At 47.5% G+C, this 19,199-nt stretch overlaps 1 protein-coding gene across 1 annotated transcript in view; it reads right to left on the reverse strand.

Moving 5' to 3' along the window:
• GLP2R (glucagon like peptide 2 receptor) overlaps positions 1-19,199 on the reverse strand; it is an 85,867-nt gene that overhangs the window by 12,714 nt on the left and 53,954 nt on the right. The window contains exons 3-8 of the mRNA XM_040330884.1: positions 18,971-19,075; positions 15,034-15,152; positions 10,848-10,954; positions 5,966-6,119; positions 4,138-4,297; positions 765-825 (exon numbers count right to left, since the gene is read on the reverse strand). Of these exons, the coding sequence (XP_040186818.1) occupies positions 765-825; positions 4,138-4,297; positions 5,966-6,119; positions 10,848-10,954; positions 15,034-15,152; positions 18,971-19,075 (706 nt within the window). The remainder of the gene's footprint in view (positions 1-764; positions 826-4,137; positions 4,298-5,965; positions 6,120-10,847; positions 10,955-15,033; positions 15,153-18,970; positions 19,076-19,199) is intronic.

Below are 19,199 nucleotides of genomic sequence, written 5' to 3' on the forward strand. Positions count from 1 at the left end.
CAATTATTACTACTACTACTACTATTATAATTATTACTACTACTACTTTTATAACTACTACTACTATTATAACTACTACTACTACTACTACTACTACTACTACTTTTATAACTACTACTACTATTATTATTAATATTACTATTATTATTACTATTACTATTATTATTATTATTATTATTATTATTACTATTATTATTATTATAACTATTACTATTTATTACTATTAGAAATTTCCGCAATGTCGAATTTTCGAACTTCCGAATATTATAACTTTTGAATTTATGAATTTTCTTAAAGTTCGTAATTTTCGGAAATTTGTAAATTCGAAATTTTGGAAATTGGGAAATTCAAAAATAGGAAATTCGATAAATTTGGATTAGAAAATCTGAGAATGGGAAATCAGAAATTAGAAAAATCGAAAATCCGAAAATTTGAAATTCTGAAATTCGCAAAATCAAAAAATCTTACATTCGGACATTCGAAAATTCGGAAATGTGAACATCGGAAAATTAGAATTTTTGAATTTCCGAATTTTTGAATTTCCGAGTTCCTGACTTTTATCGAAATTTCAGAATTTCCAAATTCCGAATTTTGAATTTACTGAATAAGAGGTGAACTCATCTTTTACCTTTTTTTATTGTTGCATGGAATGTGGAAGGGTTAGAGGAGCCCCGTTGTTTTTCATTGCTGTGTGTATCCCTCGGGGGAAATACAGGTGTTCATAGAGAATACAATATATTTAAAAAAATGTAATGATTACATACCCATCGTTTTCCAGATAGGATCGTACAATCACCCACGGTATGATGAACAGGAGGGGACACACTGCCAAAAAAAACAAAAAAAAACACAAAGGTCAAAGGTGACATGGTGGTGTGCCGATCACTCCCCCCTCCATCTAAATGAGAGCTATCCCCCCCCCACCCCCTCCATCTAAATGAGAGATATTCCCCCCCCCCCCTCCATGAGTAATGATGAGGATTTATTTGCCCCCCGCCTTGCAATGCTCTGTTTTCAGAAAGGGGGAGTTGCCCTTGAAGAAGCTTCCACATTTTATCATTAAAGAGAACCTGTCATTTTGGTGGTAACAACATGCTGTATTGGAGAAAGGCAAAATGATTGGATCTAGTATAATCTTATTTTTTTTCAGTGTTAAACATCCTATTGTTTTTTTTTTTTGTTTTTTTTTAGAAGGACAGAATTAAGCCAACCTTTTGCCCCCCTCCCCAACTAGTCCTATCAGTGAGACAAGGAAGGGCATGGAGGGTTTGGTGTTTCAGGGATGTTCTGGAGACTTAATAACAGTTTAGTTTGTGACCTCCTAGGGGACCTCCTAACTCTCACAAACCTAACCTCCTAGATTTTTAATAGAATAAATTCAAGTTCGAATAGAAAAGAAAAAAGAAAAAAATGGAATAGAAATAAATAAACAATGGCCCGGATTCAGGTAGATTTGCCCCTTTGTTACGGAGGCGCAGGGCAGCGTTTTTGCCCTGCGCCCCCGCGAATTTCCTGCGCTACCCGCGATTCACGGAGCAGTAGATCCGTAAATTGCGTGTGCGCTGTGTAAACTTGCCCTGCGTAAGGGCGCCTAATGTAAATGATCCCGTAGGGGGCGGGAATCATTTAAATTAGGCGCGCTCCCGCGCCGAGCGTAGAGCGCATGCTCCGTCGGGAAACTTTCCCGACGTGCATTGCGGCAAATGACGTCGCAAGGACGTCATTTGCTTCAACGTGAACGTGAATGGCGTCCAGCGCCATTCACGAATCACTTACACAAATTACGTAAAATTCAAACATCGCGACGCGGGAACGACGGGTATACTTTAGCATTGGCTGCCCCTGCTATTAGAAGGGGCAGCCTTACGCTAAACACGCCGTACGGAAACGACGTAAACTGCGTACGCAGGGCTCGCGTAACGTTGTGAATCGGTGTTAGTATGCAATTTGCATACTATACGCTGACCACAATGGGAACGCCCCCTAGCGGCCAACGCAAGAATGCAGCCTAAGATATGAAGGCATAAGGAGGCTTATGCCACGCATATCTTAGGCTGTAGTCGGCGTAACAAGCTCTCAGGAGAACTCGTTACGCCGGGGCAAGTAAGCAATTGCGCTGCGTAACTATGGTTACGCAGACGCAATTGCTTCTTGAATCCGGGCCCATATAACTAACTGTTTTACGAAATTTTAATTTAGAATAGAAAACATTTGAATTTGAATATAATAGAAAAGAATAGAACAGGACATAAAATAATAGATTCGAATAGAATAGAAAAAAAACAAAACAAAATAGAATGGAATAGAAAGAATATAACCTTCATCCAAAATTAGAATTTGAAATAGAATACATTTGATTTCGGATGGAATTTGATTCGAATGCAATTGGAATTCAATTCAGTTTGAATTAATTCAAATTTTTCGAATTCGGAAAATTCGAAACGATTCGAATACGAATAAACAAAACAAATTAAACTAATTCAACTAACACATTTTTTTCCTTCTGCACAAAGAGCCCAAAGAGCTGAACTCATATTCATGTTTTGGTGACCGAGAGACGAAGGCGGAAAATGCCAGGAATATAATAAAGTCTCCACGCTGAGTAATGTCTTTAATTACAGGGGCTCTAACCCCATATCCTGTGCGTACACAGACAGCGAAGGTCGATACCTCCTCCATACTATTAGGAAAAAAATGTTAAAGCTCTTCCAGCTTTCTCCTTCTCTATCATCCATTATTTATCCATTTAATGTATTTAACACCTTCTTCTTCTTTAACCACTTGAGCCCCGGACATTTAGGCAGCTAAAGAACCCGGACAGTTTTTGCGATTCGGCACTGCGTCGCTTTAACTGACAATTGCGCGGTCGTGCGACGTGGCTCCCAAACAAAATTGGCGTCCTTTTTCCCCCACAAATAGAGTTTTCTTTTGGTGGTATTTGATCACCTCTGCGGTTTTTATTTTTTGCGCTATAAACAAAAATAGAGCGACAATTTTGAAAAAAAATCAATATTTTTTACTTTTTGCTATAATAAAGATCCCCCAATAATATATATAAAAAAATGTTTTCCTCAGTTTAGGCCGATACGTATTCTTCTACATATTTTTGATTAAAAAAAAAAATCGCAATAAGCGTTTATCGATTGGTTTGCGCAAAATTTATAGCGTTTACAAAATAGGGGAAAGTTTTATTGCATTTTTATAATTTTTTTTTTTTTTTACTACTAATGGCGGCGATCAGCAATTTTTTTCGTGACTGCGACATTATGGCGGACACTTCGGACAATTTTGACACATTTTTGGGACCATCGTCATTTTCACAGCAAAAAATGCATTGTTCACTGTGAAAATGACAATTGCAGTTTGGGAGTTAACCACAAGGGGGGCGCTGAAGTGGTTAAGTGTGACCTCATCTGTGTTTCTAACTGTAGGGGGGTGTTGCTGTAGGTGTGACATCATTGATTGCGTTTCCCTATAAAAGGGAACACGCGATCGATGACGGCGCCACAGAGAAGAACGGGGAAGCTGTGTTTACACACAGTTCTCCCCGTTCTTCAGCTCCGGGGACTCCAGCGGCGATCGGGTCCCGCGGTCACGGAGCTTCGGACCGGGTCGCGAGCGCGCGCCTGCGACCCACGGCTGGGCACTTAAAGAGGAGGTACCTGTCCTGTATGTGCTTGTGCCCAGCCGTGCCATTCTGCCGACGTATATGTGCAGGAGGCGGTCCTCAAGTGGTTAATCACTACTCTGTTTTTATTTTTATTGGTTTTGTTTTTTTGCTATAGAAACAAAAAATACAAAAAATTATGACATTTAAAAAGAAAAAAAAAATATATATATATTTATTTATTTTTACATACTGTCACCAGAGCAGAACAGCGCCACCATGTGACTGGTGATCAGGGACACGGACTAGTGACAATATGAAAAAATAAATAAATAATAATCTTATTTTTTTTAAATGTCATAATTTTTTTATATATATATATATTTTTTTATAAACGGTCATCAGAGCAGTGCAGTGTCATCATTTTTTATTAAGAAGAAACATTAAAATAAAAAGGTTTCCCGGGTGTCCTCCCTGTCATACTTGTTCTCTAAATCCAAATCACACAAGTCACTGCAGTGCCTACTTACTCCAGCCGATGGCGATATATCTGAGCAGCATTCTCCTCTCGGACAGAAGCACGGTGACGATGGTGGTGTAGAGGTAGATGCCTTCCACCAGCAGCCAGAAATAATTGGCCCCGACAAAGTAATGCAGACAGATGTACACCACTCTACAGGAGGAAGTCGCCTAAAAAATAAAATAAAAGTTAAAGGAACTCCCCTGACATGGAAATAGTCACACCCCCTACAGTAATTTGTGTCTCTGCCCCTCCCACAATGATAAGATTTCCTGCAGTAGTTTGTGTCTCTGCCCCTCCCACAATGATGAGATTTTCTGCAGTAGTTTGTGTCTCTGCCCCTCCCACAATGGTGAGATTTCCCGCAGTAGTTTGTGTCTCTGCCCCTCCCACAATGGTGATATTTCCCCCAGTAGTTTGTGTCTCTGCCCCTCCCACAATGGTGAGATTTCCCTCAGTAGTTTGTGTCTCTGCCCCTCCCACAATGGTGAGATTTCCCTCAGTAGTTTGTGTCTCTGCCCCTCCCACAATGATGAGATTTCCTGCAGTAGTTTGTATCTCTGCCCCTCCCACAATGGTGAGATTTCCTGCAGTAGTTTGTGTCTCTGCCCCTCCCACAATGGTGAGATTTCCTGCAGTAGTTTGTGTCTCTGCCCCTCCCACAATGGTGAGATTTCCTGCAGTAGTTTGTGTCTCTGCCCCTCCCACAATGGTGAGATTTCCTGCAGTAGTTTGTGTCTCTGCCCCTCCCACAATGGTGAGATTTCCTGCAGAATTTGTGTCTCTGCCCCTCCCACAATGGTGAGATTTCCTGCAGAATTTGTGTCTCTGCCCCTCCCACAATGGTGAGATTTCCCTCAGTAGTTTGTGTCTCTGCCCCTCCCACAATGATGAGATTTCCTGCAGTAGTTTGTATCTCTGCCCCTCCCACAATGGTGAGATTTCCTGCAGTAGTTTGTGTCTCTGCCCCTCCCACAATGGTGAGATTTCCTGCAGTAGTTTGTGTCTCTGCCCCTCCCACAATGGTGAGATTTCCTGCAGAATTTGTGTCTCTGCCCCTCCCACAATGGTGAGATTTCCCTGCAGTAGTTTGTGTCTCTGCCCCTCCCACAATGGTGAGACTTCCCCCCAGTAGTTTGTGTCTCTGCCCCTCCCACAATAGTGAGATTTCCTGCAGTAGTTTGTGTCTCTGCCCCTCCCACAATGATGAGATTTCCTGCAGTAGATTGTGTCTCTGCCCCTCCCACAATGATGAGATTTCCTGCAGTAGTTTGTGTCTCTGCCCCTCCCACAATAGTGAGATTTCCTGCAGTAGTTTGTGTCTCTGCCCCTCCCACAATGGTGAGATTTCCTGCAGTATTTTGTGTCTCTGCCCCTCCCACAATGAAGACATTTTCTGCAGTAGTTTGTGTCTCTGCCCCTCCCACAATAATGAGATTTCCTGCAGTAGATTGTGTCTCTGCCCCTCCCACAATGGTGAGACTTCCCCCCAGTAGTTTGTGTCTCTGCCCCTCCCACAATAGTGAGATTTCCTGCAGTAGTTTGTGTCTCTGCCCCTCCCACAATAGTGAGATTTCCTGCAGTAGTTTGTGTCTCTGCCCCTCCCACAATGGTGAGATTTCCTGCAGTAGTTTGTGTCTCTGCTCCTCCCACAATGATGAGATTTCCTGCAGTAGTTTGTGTCTCTGCCCCTCCCACAATGGGGAGATTTCCCTCAGTAGTTTGTGTCTCTGCCCCTCCCACAATGTTGAGATTTCCCGCAGTAGTTTGTGTCTCTGCCCCTCCCACAATGTTGAGATTTCCGGCACCCGCAGCGGGGAGGGAGGAGTCACACTCACATTTATTTTGGACCTCCAGCCGTCCTCGTCGGTGGGGCTCGGCACCATAAGGCTCGTGTTCTCCACAATGTCTTTCACCAGCACCGCCATCGCGCGCATTATGAACGATGCGAAGAGGTTGATGTGGATGTAATTTCTCATGCAGTGAAGTTTCCTGGAAAGAGCAGAAACAGGCCGGAGATTTTAGTGAATTACACCAATCTTATGACCCATTTCATCGTTTTGGTCTGGATGGCGCAAAAATCAACTGGAGGTACCATCCACTATCTGTCTTCTCCTATTATTTCCATACAGGCTCTTGAAGTATCACTGTACTCAAGTAATGGTCACAATTTGCTTGTTCAAATGTCAGATCAACTGAAGATCCCCACCCCTCCCAGCAATGACTCAGCCCCCGCCCCCCCAGCTTTGAATGAGCCACTCAGCTCCCCCTACTTAGTTCTCCCTGCTCCCCCTACCAGCAGTGATTCAGCTCCCCCTACTCCTTCTCCCAACAGTGACTCAGTTCCCCTTCTAGATTTGAATCAGCTGCTCAGCTAACCCCTCCAGCAGTGAATTAGCTCTTCCTGCTCCCCCTACCAGCAGGGTCTCGGCTCCCCCTCATAGCAGGGACTTGGCTCCCCCTCATAGCAGGGACTTGGCTCCCTCTCATAGCAGGAACTCGGCTCCCCCTCATAGCAGGGAATTGGCTCCCCCTCATAGCAGGGACTCGGCTCCCCCTCATAGCAGGGACTCGGCTCCAGCTCCTAGCTGGGACTCGGCTCAAGCTCCTAGCAGATTCCTTGGCTCCAGCTCCTAGCTGGGACTCGGCTCCAGCTCCTAGCAGGTTCCTCGGCTCCAGCTCCTAGCTGGGACTCGGCTCCAGCTCCTAGCAGGGACTGGGCTCCAGCTCCTAGCAGGTTCCTCAGGTCCAGCTCTTAGAAGGTTCCTCGGCTCCAACTTCTAGCACGGGACTCGGCTCCAACTCCTAGCAGGGGATTCGGCTCCAGCTCCTAGCAGGGACTTCAGTTCCAACTCCTAGCAGGGACTCAACTCCAGCTCTTAGCAGGGACTCGGCTCCAACTCCTAGCAGGGACTCAACTCCAGGTCTTAGCAGGGACTCGGCTCCAACTCCTAGTACCTCCTGCGTCTTTGGCTCTGTTTCAGAGCCGAAATCAGGCAGAGATTCGTCCCTGACTCGTCCCTGAACCAGAGAACGGGTATGCACCGTTCCTGTGCAATCCGCAACCGGTTCCAGCGTGTACCGAGCCTCACACTAATGCAGTGATAACAGTATACATGTCACTGTACTAATGCCACTGTCTGGGAAGGGGTTAACAACTAGGGCAATCAAGGGGTTAAATGTATGCCTAACAATGTGTAATGTGTGTATTATGTGCTGCTTTTTAATAAAGATCTCTCTGTTTCTTAGCCCTGTTTTGCAGGGCTAAGAAACAGAGAGATCGTTCCCTCTGTACAGAGCCTTGTGTTGATTGCCAACAAAGAGTTCTATGCTGTGATTGGACACAGATTGAATCATTGGCTGGGACCTGCCGATGTGTTGGCGGAGGCGCCCTAAACCCAGAAACGGGCAGTGCTTGGTTTTGCCTGTACGGGACGCCCGCTGTACGTTGCAGGTGGTCCTGAAGTGGTTAGGAATATGTAAATGTTGGGATAGCCGTAGTATTGTATGGGGGAGATTGACCCCAAGCGCCCCGGTACAAGGTGCATTCTGGGTGATTTATCCAGGTGGAAATAGCATCTGGCAGATAATTAGAGTAAATGAATGAGCTCACAGATCACCCGGCAATCAGTATTCTGCAGGGTTGGCCTCTCATTTCAGAATAATAGCGGTCTCTCCGCTACGGGGCCACATTTCCCGTGACGGCTGAGGGAGGGGGAGGGGGTGATGTATAGTTCTTCCCCTACATGGAGGATATAATGTACAAAAAAAGTGGCAACCTTAATCCATCCTTCTGCTCTACAATGCATCCGGGAAGTATTCACAGCGCTTCACTTTTTCCACATTTTGTTATGTTACAGCCTTATTCCAAAATGGATTAAACTCATTATTTTCATCAAAATTCTACAAACAATTCCCCATAATGACAACGTGAAAAAAGTTTGGTTGAAATTTTTGCAAATGTATTAAAAATTAAAAAAATCCCATGTACGTGAGTATCACAGGCTCCTCCCATGTACAGAAGACTCCTCCCATGTACATAAGTATCACAGGCTCCTCCCATGTGCATAAGTATCACAGGCTCCTCCCATGTACACAAGTATCAGAGGCTCCTCCCATGTGCATAAGTATCACAGGCTCCTCCCATGTACATAAGTATCACAGGCTCCTCCCATGTGCATAAGTATCACAGGCTCCTCCTATGTGCATAAGTATCACAGGCTCCTCCCATGTACAGAAGACTCCTCCTATGTACATAAGTATCACAGGCTCCTCCCATGTGCATAAGTATCATAGGCTCCTCCTATGTGCATAAGTATCACAGGCTCCTCCCATGTACAGAAGACTCCTCCTATGTACATAAGTATCACAGGCTCCTCCCATGTGCATAAGTATCATAGGCTCCTCCCATGTACATAAGTATCACAGGCTCCTCCCATGTACATAAGTATCACAGGCTCCTCCCATGTACACAAGTATCAGAGGCTCCTCCCATGTGCATAAGTATCACAGGCTCCTCCCATGTGCATAAGTATCACAGGCTCCTCCCATGTACATAAGTATCACAGGCTCCTCCCATGTGCATAAGTATCACAGGCTCCTCCCATGTGCATAAGTATCACAGGCTCCTCCAATGTACGCAAGTATCACAGGCTCCTCCCATGTACAGAAGACTCCTCCTATGTACATAAGTATCACAGGCTCCTCCCATGTGCATAAGTATCATAGGCTCCTCCCATGTACATAAGTATCACAGGCTCCTCCCATGTACAGAAGACTCCTCCCATGTACATAAGTATCACAGGCTCCTCCCATGTGCATAAGTTTCATAGGCTCCTCCCATGTACATAAGTATCACAGGCTCCTCCCATGTACATAAGTATCACAGGCTCCTCCCATGTACATAAGTATCACAGGCTCCTCCCATGTACATAAGTATCACAGGCTCCTCCCATGTACATAAGTATCACAGACTCCTCCCATGTGCATAAGTATCACAGACTCCTCCCATGTACATAAGTATCACAGACTCCTCCCATGTACATAAGTATCACAGGCTCCTCCCATGTACACAAGTATCAGAGGCTCCTCCCATGTGCATAAGTATCACAGGCTCCTCCCATGTGCATAAGTATCACAGACTCCTCCCATGTGCATGTGCTGTGTCCCTTGTACATAGGGACACAGCATTGGTCACCTCCCCCAGTCAGTCCCCTCTCCCCACAGTAAGAATCACATCCAGGGAATACATTTAACCCCTTCCTCACCCCTAGTGTTAACCCCTTCCCTGCCAGTCACATTTATACAGTAATCAGTGAATTTTTATAGCACTGATCGCTGTATAAATGTGAATGGTCCCCAAATAGTGTTAAAAGTGTCCGATACGTCCGCCGCAATATCGCAGGCCTGACAAAAATCGCAGATCGCCGCTATTACTATTAAAAAATAAAAAATAAATCATAAATCTATCCCCTATTTTGTAGGCGCTATGGCTCGGATTCAGAAAGCAGTTACGACGGCGTATCTCCAGATACGCCGTCGCATCTCGGCGTCTGATTCATAGAATCAGATACGCCTCAATGTTGCCTAGATACGAGCGGCGTAAGTCTCCTACGCCGTCGTATCTTAGGGTGCAATATTTACGCTGACCGCCAGGGGCGCTTCCCTAGACTTCCGCGTTGAATATGCAAATTAGGTAGATACGCCGATTCAGAAACGTACGTCCACCCGGAGCATTTTTTTACGTTGTTTGTGTAGCGCTTTTTCCGGCGTAAAGTTACCCCTCATAAAGCAGGGGTAAGTCATGTTAAGTATGGACGTCGGAAACGACCGAAGAGCGTCGTATTTTACGTCGTATACGTAAGTCGTTCGCGAAATACAGCTGTACGTAGATTACGTTCACGTCGAAAGCATTGACAGTTTGCGGCGTAATTTGGAGCATGCGCACTTGGAAACGTTCACGGACGGCGCATGCGCCGTTACTAAAAAACGTCAAATACGCGGGGTCACAATTAATTTAAATAAAACACGCCCACATCATCCACATTTGAACGGCGGCGTAACATATCTGAGATACGTTACGCCGGCCGATAGATACACTATTGTATCTGAATCCGGGCCTATAACTTTTGCGCAAACCAATCAATATACGCTTATTGCGATTTTTTTTAACAAAAAAATGTAAAAGAATACGTATAGGCCTAAACCGAGGAAAAAAATATAAAAAAAAAAAAAAATTGTGATATTATTATAACACAAAGTAAAACATATTGTGTGTTTTTTTCAATTTTTTTTGGTATTTTTTTTGTTTATAGCGCAAAAAATAAAACTTGCAGGGATGATCAAATACCACCAAAAGAAAGCTCTATTTGTGGGGGGAAAAAAATGATAAAAATTTAATTTGGGTACAGTGTTGCATGACCGCGCAATTGTCATTCAAAATGCGTCAGCGCTGAAAGCTGAAAATTGGTCTGGGCACGAAGGGGGTTTAAGTGCCCGGTAATGAAGTGGTTAATAAATTTGCAAAGATTCTTCTTTTGTGTTGTCATTATGGGGAATTGTTTGTAGAATTTTGAGAAAAACAATGAATTTGATCCATTTATCTATAATCCTTTATTATTTATATTACATTATATTATATTATTTATATACATTATTTATTATTTCTAATCATATTTTTCCTTAAATCTTTTCCTTGTTTGTATTGTAGGATATACTGACCTGAAAGTAAGGAGGATGCAGAGCGCCACCACCAGGGTCCCCAGGGAAATGGAATAGCCGATCGTGTAACATATTCTCAGCAATGACATCAGCGCGGTCTCCTTGTACTGATCAGAGAAACAACCAACCAATTAAAACACATCCAGATTTTTTGGTACATTTACATTGATTTTTTTTTTTTTTTTTATACATTGGCCCAGATTCAAGAAGCACTTGCGCCCGCGCAACCATAGGTTACGCAGCGCAAGTGCTTACTTGCTCCGGTGTAACGAGTGCTCCTGATTCAGGAACCTCGTTACACCGACTGCAGGCTAAAATCTGCGCGGCATAAGGCTCTTATGCCTCGCAGATTTTAGGCTGCATTCTTGCGGGGGCCGCTAGGGGGCGCTCCCATTGTGTATCAGCGTGTAGTATGCAAATTGCATACTACCACTGATTCACAAGCTTGCGCGGGCCCCGCGCAAGCCAGGTACGGAGTTTCCGTACGGCTACTTTTAGCGCAAGGCTGCCCCTTCTAATAATAGGGGCAGCCAATGCTAAAGTATAGCCGGCCTTCCCGCGCCGTGAAATTTGAATTTCACGGCGTTTGCGTAAGTGAAACGTGAATGGCGCTGGATGCCATTCACGTTCACTTAGAAGCAAATGACGTCCTTGCGACGTCATTTGCCGCAATGCACGTCAGGAAAGTTTCCTGACGGAGCATGCGCTGTACGCTCGGCGCGGGAGCGCGCCTAATTTAAATGATTCCCGCCCCCGGCGGGATCATTTAACTGGCACGCGCTTACGCCGGGCAAATTTGCCGGCGCGCCCTCGCAATTCACGGAGCTACTGCTCCGTGAATCGAGGGCAGCGCAAAATATTTGCGGGGGCGCAGGGCAAAATCGTTGCCCTGCTCCCCCGCAAATATTGCGCAATTCTACTTGAATCTGGGCCATTGTCGTATCAGTGTGAACCAGTGAAAAAAATCATCAGGGAGCAGAAAAAGCTTAAGAATGAACTGCTGCAAGTCAAAGCGCTCTGAGGCTGGCCATACATTATACAATTTTCTTGTACAACTTTCCTTTAGATAGAACCATATAATACAAGGTCACACCTAAACACTTTCAATTGGTGTGCAATCAGGCAGGTCCTTGCACTACATAGTTGAAGGTAAATCTAAAGAACATTGAATAAGATAATTGTATGGAGGGTGTATGGCCAGCAGAGGCAGCTCTTTAATTAGGCGGTCACCTAAGGCCTCGCACTCACAGGGGCCTCGCGGCCGTCTAATTTGCCTGCGATTAATCACCAGGATGGCGTGCCACCACCCGTGTTTTCTGTTCCCTGCTGTCACCTGGCTGGGTCCCAGATGTTATTTTGGCTGCATATATCTGATGGGTGAGGAGGGTGCCGATCAGGGCCGGCCTTAGGTGTTCAGGCGCCCTGTGCGAGATAATCCTGTGGGGCAATATAGGGCAGGTTGGGGTGATATAGGGCAGGCTGGGGTGGCATAGAGCAGGGTGTGGTGGCATTGGTCAGGTTGTGGTAGCATAGGGCAGGTTGGGGTGGTATAGGGCAGGTTGCGGTGGCATAGGGCAGGTTGCAGTGGCATAGGGCAGGCTGGGGTGGTATAGGGCAGGTTGCGGTGGCATAGGGCAGGTTGCGGTGGCAAAGGGCAGGCTGGGGTGGTATAGGGCAGGTTGCGGTGGCATAGGGCAGGTTGCGGTGGCATAGGGCAGGTTGGGGTGGTATAGGGCAGGTTGCGGTGGCATAGGGCAGGTTGCGGTGGCATAGGGCAGGTTGGGGTGGTATAGGGCAGGTTGCGGTGGCATAGGGCAGGTTGCAGTGGCATAGGGCAGGCTGGGGTGGTATAGGGCAGGTTGCGGTGGCATAGGGCAGGTTGCGGTGGCATAGGGCAGGTTGCGGTGGCATAGGGCAGGTTGGGGTGGTATAGGGCAGGTTGCGGGGGCATAGGGCAGGTTGGGGTGGTATATGGCAGGTTGTGGTGGCATAGGGCAGGTTGCTGTGACATAGGGCAGTTTGGGGTGGTATAGGGCAGGTTGTGGTGGCATAGGGCAGGTTGGGGTGGCATAGGGCAGGCTGGGGTGGTATAGGACAGGCTGGGGCTTGAGCACCCCCACCTCTGTGGCGCCTGGGTGAACTGCACCCCATCTAGGATTGGCCCTGATGTGACTCACATTCTGTGAGTTGTGTGTGCCGCAGGGCGCCCCCTGTTGCCCATGGCGCCCTGTGCAGCGGCACAGCTCGCACACCCCAAAGGCCGGCCCTGGTGCCGATCACCTGTATGCTAGATCTGTGCATCTTTCTGCAGCCATTTTTTTCTTGCTTGAATCCCCCCCCCCCCCCCATTTTGGGGGTGTGAGTGGGGGGCCTCGTGTCTAAATTTTACCTAAGGCCTCACAAAGCCTAGAGCTGCCTCTGATGGCCAGCTTACGTTTGGTACCAGGGTTCTCAGTGCAGTTGGGCGCCGCGTAACCCCCCCCCCGCCGCCGTGTAACCCAATCCACGGTTCTCTCTGTACAGACAGATCTCATCAAAACTTAAACATTTATAAACAGTTGGCTGAGATGTTGCGGGTCGTAATGGATGTTTCCGCGTTCTCGGAGATGGTGGAACATTCTGTACCTGGGATTTATCTGATGTAATGTAAACTCCGCCGAGACATCTGACAGATCATGTGTATGGCGAGGAGGATCAAAATTCCGCACAATTATCAATGATGTTCCTCCGTGCTTCCTGAAAGCTTCATGCATCATTTCTTTTTTTCTTCGGAACACAATCTGCCTCTGTTGAAATGTCGTTCAGAATGGCCCCGCGTTGCACCAATGCATTGACTACGCATTGCGGTAAAGCGAGCGTTCTACGCTCGTTGCCCCAATGCCGTTGTGTGATTGGGCCCTTCTAAACCCCATTGAGGTAGATTCACGTAGAATGGCGTTTCTTTGTGCGGGCGTAACATATCCTATTTACGTTACGCCTCCGCAACTTTTACAGGCAAGTGCCGTATTCTTAAAAGAAAGTTGCGGCGGCGTAGCGTAAATAGGCCGGCGTAAGCCCGCCTAATTCAAATTGTGAAGAGGTGGGCGTGTGTTATGTAAATCAACCCTGAGGCCCCGTACACACGACCGGTTTTCTCGGCAGAATTCAGCCAGAAACTCGATGGGAGACGTATTCTGCCGAGAAAACCGGTCGTGTGTACACTTTTCGCAGAGGAAACCGAAGAGGATCTCGTCGGGCCAAAAAGAGAGCATGTTCTCTATTTCCTCGCTAGTCAATGGGAAAAGTTGGCTCGCCGAGATCCTCGGCGGCTTCACAAGGAACTCGACGAGCAAAACGATGTGTTTTGTCCGTCGAGTTTCTCGGACGTGTGTACGGGGCCTGACCCGACGTGATTGACGTTTTTCACGAACGGCGCATGTGCCGCCCGTGGAATTTCCCAGTGGGCATTGCTCCAAAGTACGCCGCAAGGACGTCATTGGTTTTGACGTGAACGTAAATGACGTCCAGCCCCATTCACGGACGACTTACGCAAACAACGTAAATTTTTCAAATTTCGTCGCGGGGGACGATGGCCATACTTAACATTGGTACGCCGCATCTACGCCTCATATAGCAGGGGCAACTTTACGCCGGGAAAAGCCTAACGTAAACGGCGTAACTGTACTGCGTCGGCCGGGCGTACGTTCGTAAATTCGCGTATCTAGCTGATTTACATATTTCTAGGCGTAAATCAGCGTACACGCCCCTAGCGGCCAGCGTAAATATGCAGTTAAGATCCGACGGCGTAAGAGACTTACGCCGGTCGGATCTAATAGAAATCTATGCGTAACTGATTCTAAGAATCAGGCGCATAGATACGACGGCCGGACTCAGAGTTACGACGGCGTATCTGGAGATACGCCGTCGTATCTCCTTTGAGAACCTGGGCCACAATCCCCATGGAGTCCCACATACAGGGGCCCAGCGCCTACACTCTGTTCTGCAGTGTGGGGGACCCCCGCCCGTCAATAGCAGCGAGTGATTGGATAACTGATCTGCTCCTTTCGGTCATAGTAATCTGATTTTGTAGCCTGGGGTCTGCTATGTCGCCTGCAATGTCCATGGTGGGGGGGGGGGGGGGTCTGGGGTTTGGAGATATACGGCTCGGAGTAATCCCGGGATTAAGGCAGAAACGCGTCCGACTCACCGGTATGGAGTTAATTTTCGCAGAACATTCCGTGACGTCGCGCCAAAACTCTGATCTGTTGGCGTCCCACTGCCAAGTCCCGTTGTCGGTGCAGAGCCTGTGCGCGTAGCCGGTGTTCCCTGCAACAAAGCAAGCAGACATAGATGAGCCACATGTAATCACCCCGAGAATTATTGTCCCCCGATAATCAATCAGGACATCAAAGAGGACCTGTCATCAGAAACCCTTTTTCCATGTTTAGTGGAGGACAGTACTCCCCCTGACAATAACTTCATCTGATTATCCTTCCAGAAGGACGGTGTCATATTTGTTCAGGCGTCATCCAGGGCCACCTTCATAGACTTGCACACAGGGTGTGCCGGATGTGCCTGGGCACACTCTAATGCAGGGCCGATTGCCCTACTTCCTGTCTCCCCCTCTGCACCGCTGTCAGCTTCCCTCTTCTCCTCTCCGGAGCGGGGAAGGGGCTGGTAAATATTTCATTAACCGGTCCCTTCCTTTTCTGAATGAACACAGCGAGTGATTTGTACTGACCGGTCTGGTCTTCATTCTTAACTGAAGCATAGCAAACTGCAGAGGGAAAGGGACTGGGGAATCTCTGTCCTTAGTTTCTTTCACTATCTCAAAAAGTGAGACATCAGGGGCAGCAGTGGCCGGTATATAAGGGAGGAGTTCTGCCCCATCACTGGGAGGAGTTCTGCCCCATCACTGGGAGGAGTTCTGCCCCATCACTGGGAGGAGTTCTGCCCCATCATTGGGAGGAGTTCTGCCCCATCATTGGGAGGAGTTCTGCCCCATCACTGGGAGGAATTCTGCCCCATCACTGGGAGGAGTTCTGCCCCATCACTGGGAGGAGTTCTGCCCCATCACTGGGAGGAGTTCTGCCCCATCACTGGGAGGAGTTCTGCCCCATCATTGGGAGGAGTTCTGCCCCATCATTGGGAGGAGTTCTGCCCCATCACTGGGAGGAATTCTGCCCCATCACTGGGAGGAGTTCTGCCCCATCACTGGGAGGAGTTCTGCCCCATCACTGGGAGGAGTTCTGCCCCATCACTGGGAGGAGTTCTGCCCCATCACTGGGAGGAGTTCTGCCCCATCACTGGGAGGAGTTCTGCCCCATCACTGGGAGGAGTTCTGCCCCATCACTGGGAGGAGTTCTGCCCCATCATTAGGAGGAGTTCTGCCCCATCACTGGGAGGAGTTCTGCCCCATCACTGGGAGGAGTTCTGCCCCATCACTGGGAGGAGTTCTGCCCCATCACTGGGAGGAGTTCTGCCCCATCACTGGGAGGAGTTCTGCTCCATCACTGGGAGGAATTCTGCCCCATCACTGGGAGGAGTTCTGCTCCATCACTGGGAGGAATTCTGCCCCATCACTGGGAGGAGTTCTGCCCCATCACTGGGAGGAGTTCTGCCCCATCACTGGGAGGAGTTCTGCCCCATCACTGGGAGGAGTTCTGCCCCATCACTGGGAGGAGTTCTGCTCCATCACTGGGAGGAATTCTGCCCCATCACTGGGAGGAATTCTGCCCCATCACTGGGAGGAATTCTGCCCCATCACTGGGAGGAGTTTTGCCCCATCACTGGGAGGAATTCTGCCCCATTACTGGGAGGAGTTCTGCCCCATCACTGGGAGGAATTCTGCCCCATCGGAGAAATTCCATCGGAAATTCCGACCGTGTGCAGGCACTATTCCTCCCACTGACACAAATGATGGGGCACTATTCCTCCCACTGATACCAATGATGGGACACTATTCCCCCCACTGACACCAATGATGGACACTATTCCTCCCACTGACACCAATGATGGGACACTATTCCTCCCACTGACACCAATGATGGGACACCATTCCTCCCACTGACACCAATGATGGGACAGTATTCCTCCCACTGACACCAATGATGGGTCACTATTCCTCCCACTGACACCAATTATGGGACACTAATCCTCCCACTGACACCAATGATGGGACAGTATTCCTCCCACTGACACCAATGATGGGACACTATTCCTCCCACTGACACCAATGATGGGACACTATTCCTCCCACTGACACCAATGATAGGACACTAATCCTCCCACTGACACCAATGATGGGACACTATTCCTCCCACTGATACCAATGATGGGACACTATTCCTCCCACTGACACCAATGATGGGACACTATTCCTCCCACTGACACCAATGATGGGACACTATTCCTCCCACTGACACTAATGATGGGACACTATTCCTCCCACTGACACCAATGATGGGACACTATTCCTCCCACTGACACCAATGATGGGACACTATTCCTCCCACTGACACCAATTATGGGACACTAATCCTCCCACTGACACCAATGATGGGACAGTATTCCTCCCACTGACACCAATGATGGGACACTATTCCTCCCACTGACACCAATGATGGGACACTATTCCTCCCACTGACACCAATGATAGGACACTAATCCTCCCACTGACACCAATGATGGGACACTATTCCTCCCACTGATACCAATGATGGGACACTATTCCTCCCACTGACAACAATGATGGGACACTATTCCTCCCACTGACACCAATGATGGGACACTATTCCTCCCACTGACACTAATGATGGGACACTATTCCTCCCACTGACACTAATGATGGGACACTATTCCTCCCACTGACACCAACGTATTTCCCCGCTCAGACGTTTCCTGTGGAGGTGAAGAGATCGGACTCTCTATACATCTGGAGGACACTTGTCCTTTTCAGGATAAATATTTGATTTCCTTCTTTATGGAAATTTATGCCGCATGTAATTATTCTGTATGTGATGTAGGGGGAGGTCGGCGGGTCGGGACGCGGTCACATGATCTCCCCGAAGGCAAAGGCTGGAAATAGATCTCTGACCTTCAAACATGAAGAGAGAACAAACATGGAATGTACACAGATGTAGGGGACAGATCTACTAAAGGAACATTTTCATCATGGAGGCCCCTGGATCTATTTTGTTCATTTTTAATATTCAAAGCAAACTCACCCATCCATCCATCCATCCCTCCATCCATTCATCCATCCATTCATCCCTCCATCTATCCATCCATCCCTCCCTCCCTTCATCCATCCATTCATCCCTCCATCTATCCATCCATCCCTCCCTCCCATCCATCTCTCCATCCATTAATCCCTCCATCCACCAATCCATCCCTCCCTCCCTCCATCCATCCATTTATCCCTCCATTTATCCATTCATCCCTCCATCCTTCCCTCCATCCATTCATCTCCCATCCCTCCATCCTTCCATCCCTCCTTCAATCCATCCATTCAGCCCTCCATCCATCCATTCATCCCCCCCTCCATCCCTCCCTCCATCTATCCATCCATCCCTCCATCCATTCATCCCTCCATCCCTCCATCCTTCCATCCATCCATTCATCCCTCCCTCCATTCATCCCTCCATCCCTCCATCCTTCCATCCCTCCCTCCTTCCATCCATCCATTCATCCCTCCCTCCATCCATCCATCCATTCATCCCTCCCTCCATCCATTCATCCCCCCCTCCATCCATTCATCCCTCCCTCCATCCATTCATTCATCATTTTTGGGGATATTTATTATATCAAAAAGTAAAAAATATTGAATTTTTTTTTTAAATTGTCTCTCTATTTTTGTTTATAGCGCAAAAAATAAAAACCGCAGAGGTGATCAAATACCACCAAAAGAAAGCTCTATGTGTGGGGAAAAAAATAAATTTTGTTTGGGAGCCACGTCGCACGACCGCGCAATTGTCATTTAAAGCGACGCCGTGCCGAATCGCAAAAAGGGGTCAGGTCCTTAACCTGCATAATGGCCCGGGTCTTAAGCGCTTAAGGGGGTAAAACCTTCCGGGGCCGAAGTGGTTAAAAAAAAGATACAAACATCGATTGATAAACTGATCTGACTCATTCAGACTTCGTACCGTCATCCCTCAGGGGCAGATACCACGGACAGGCCACCGACACATTACCGGGAGGGGAGAACGGCCAGCAGGCGAACTGGTCAAATACCCCGTTGCAGTAAACACCTGAAATGCATAAAAAAAATAAAAGTTTAGTCATTCTTCGGGGGAAGGGATACAAAATGTTACCATCAATGTGATATCTATTGGAATCCTATATTCCTCTAAGGGAAATTGTGTTACAAAACCC

Source organism: Rana temporaria, chromosome 12, assembly GCF_905171775.1.
Source record: "Rana temporaria chromosome 12, aRanTem1.1, whole genome shotgun sequence".
In the NCBI taxonomy this organism is placed as follows: Eukaryota; Metazoa; Chordata; class Amphibia; order Anura; family Ranidae; genus Rana; species Rana temporaria.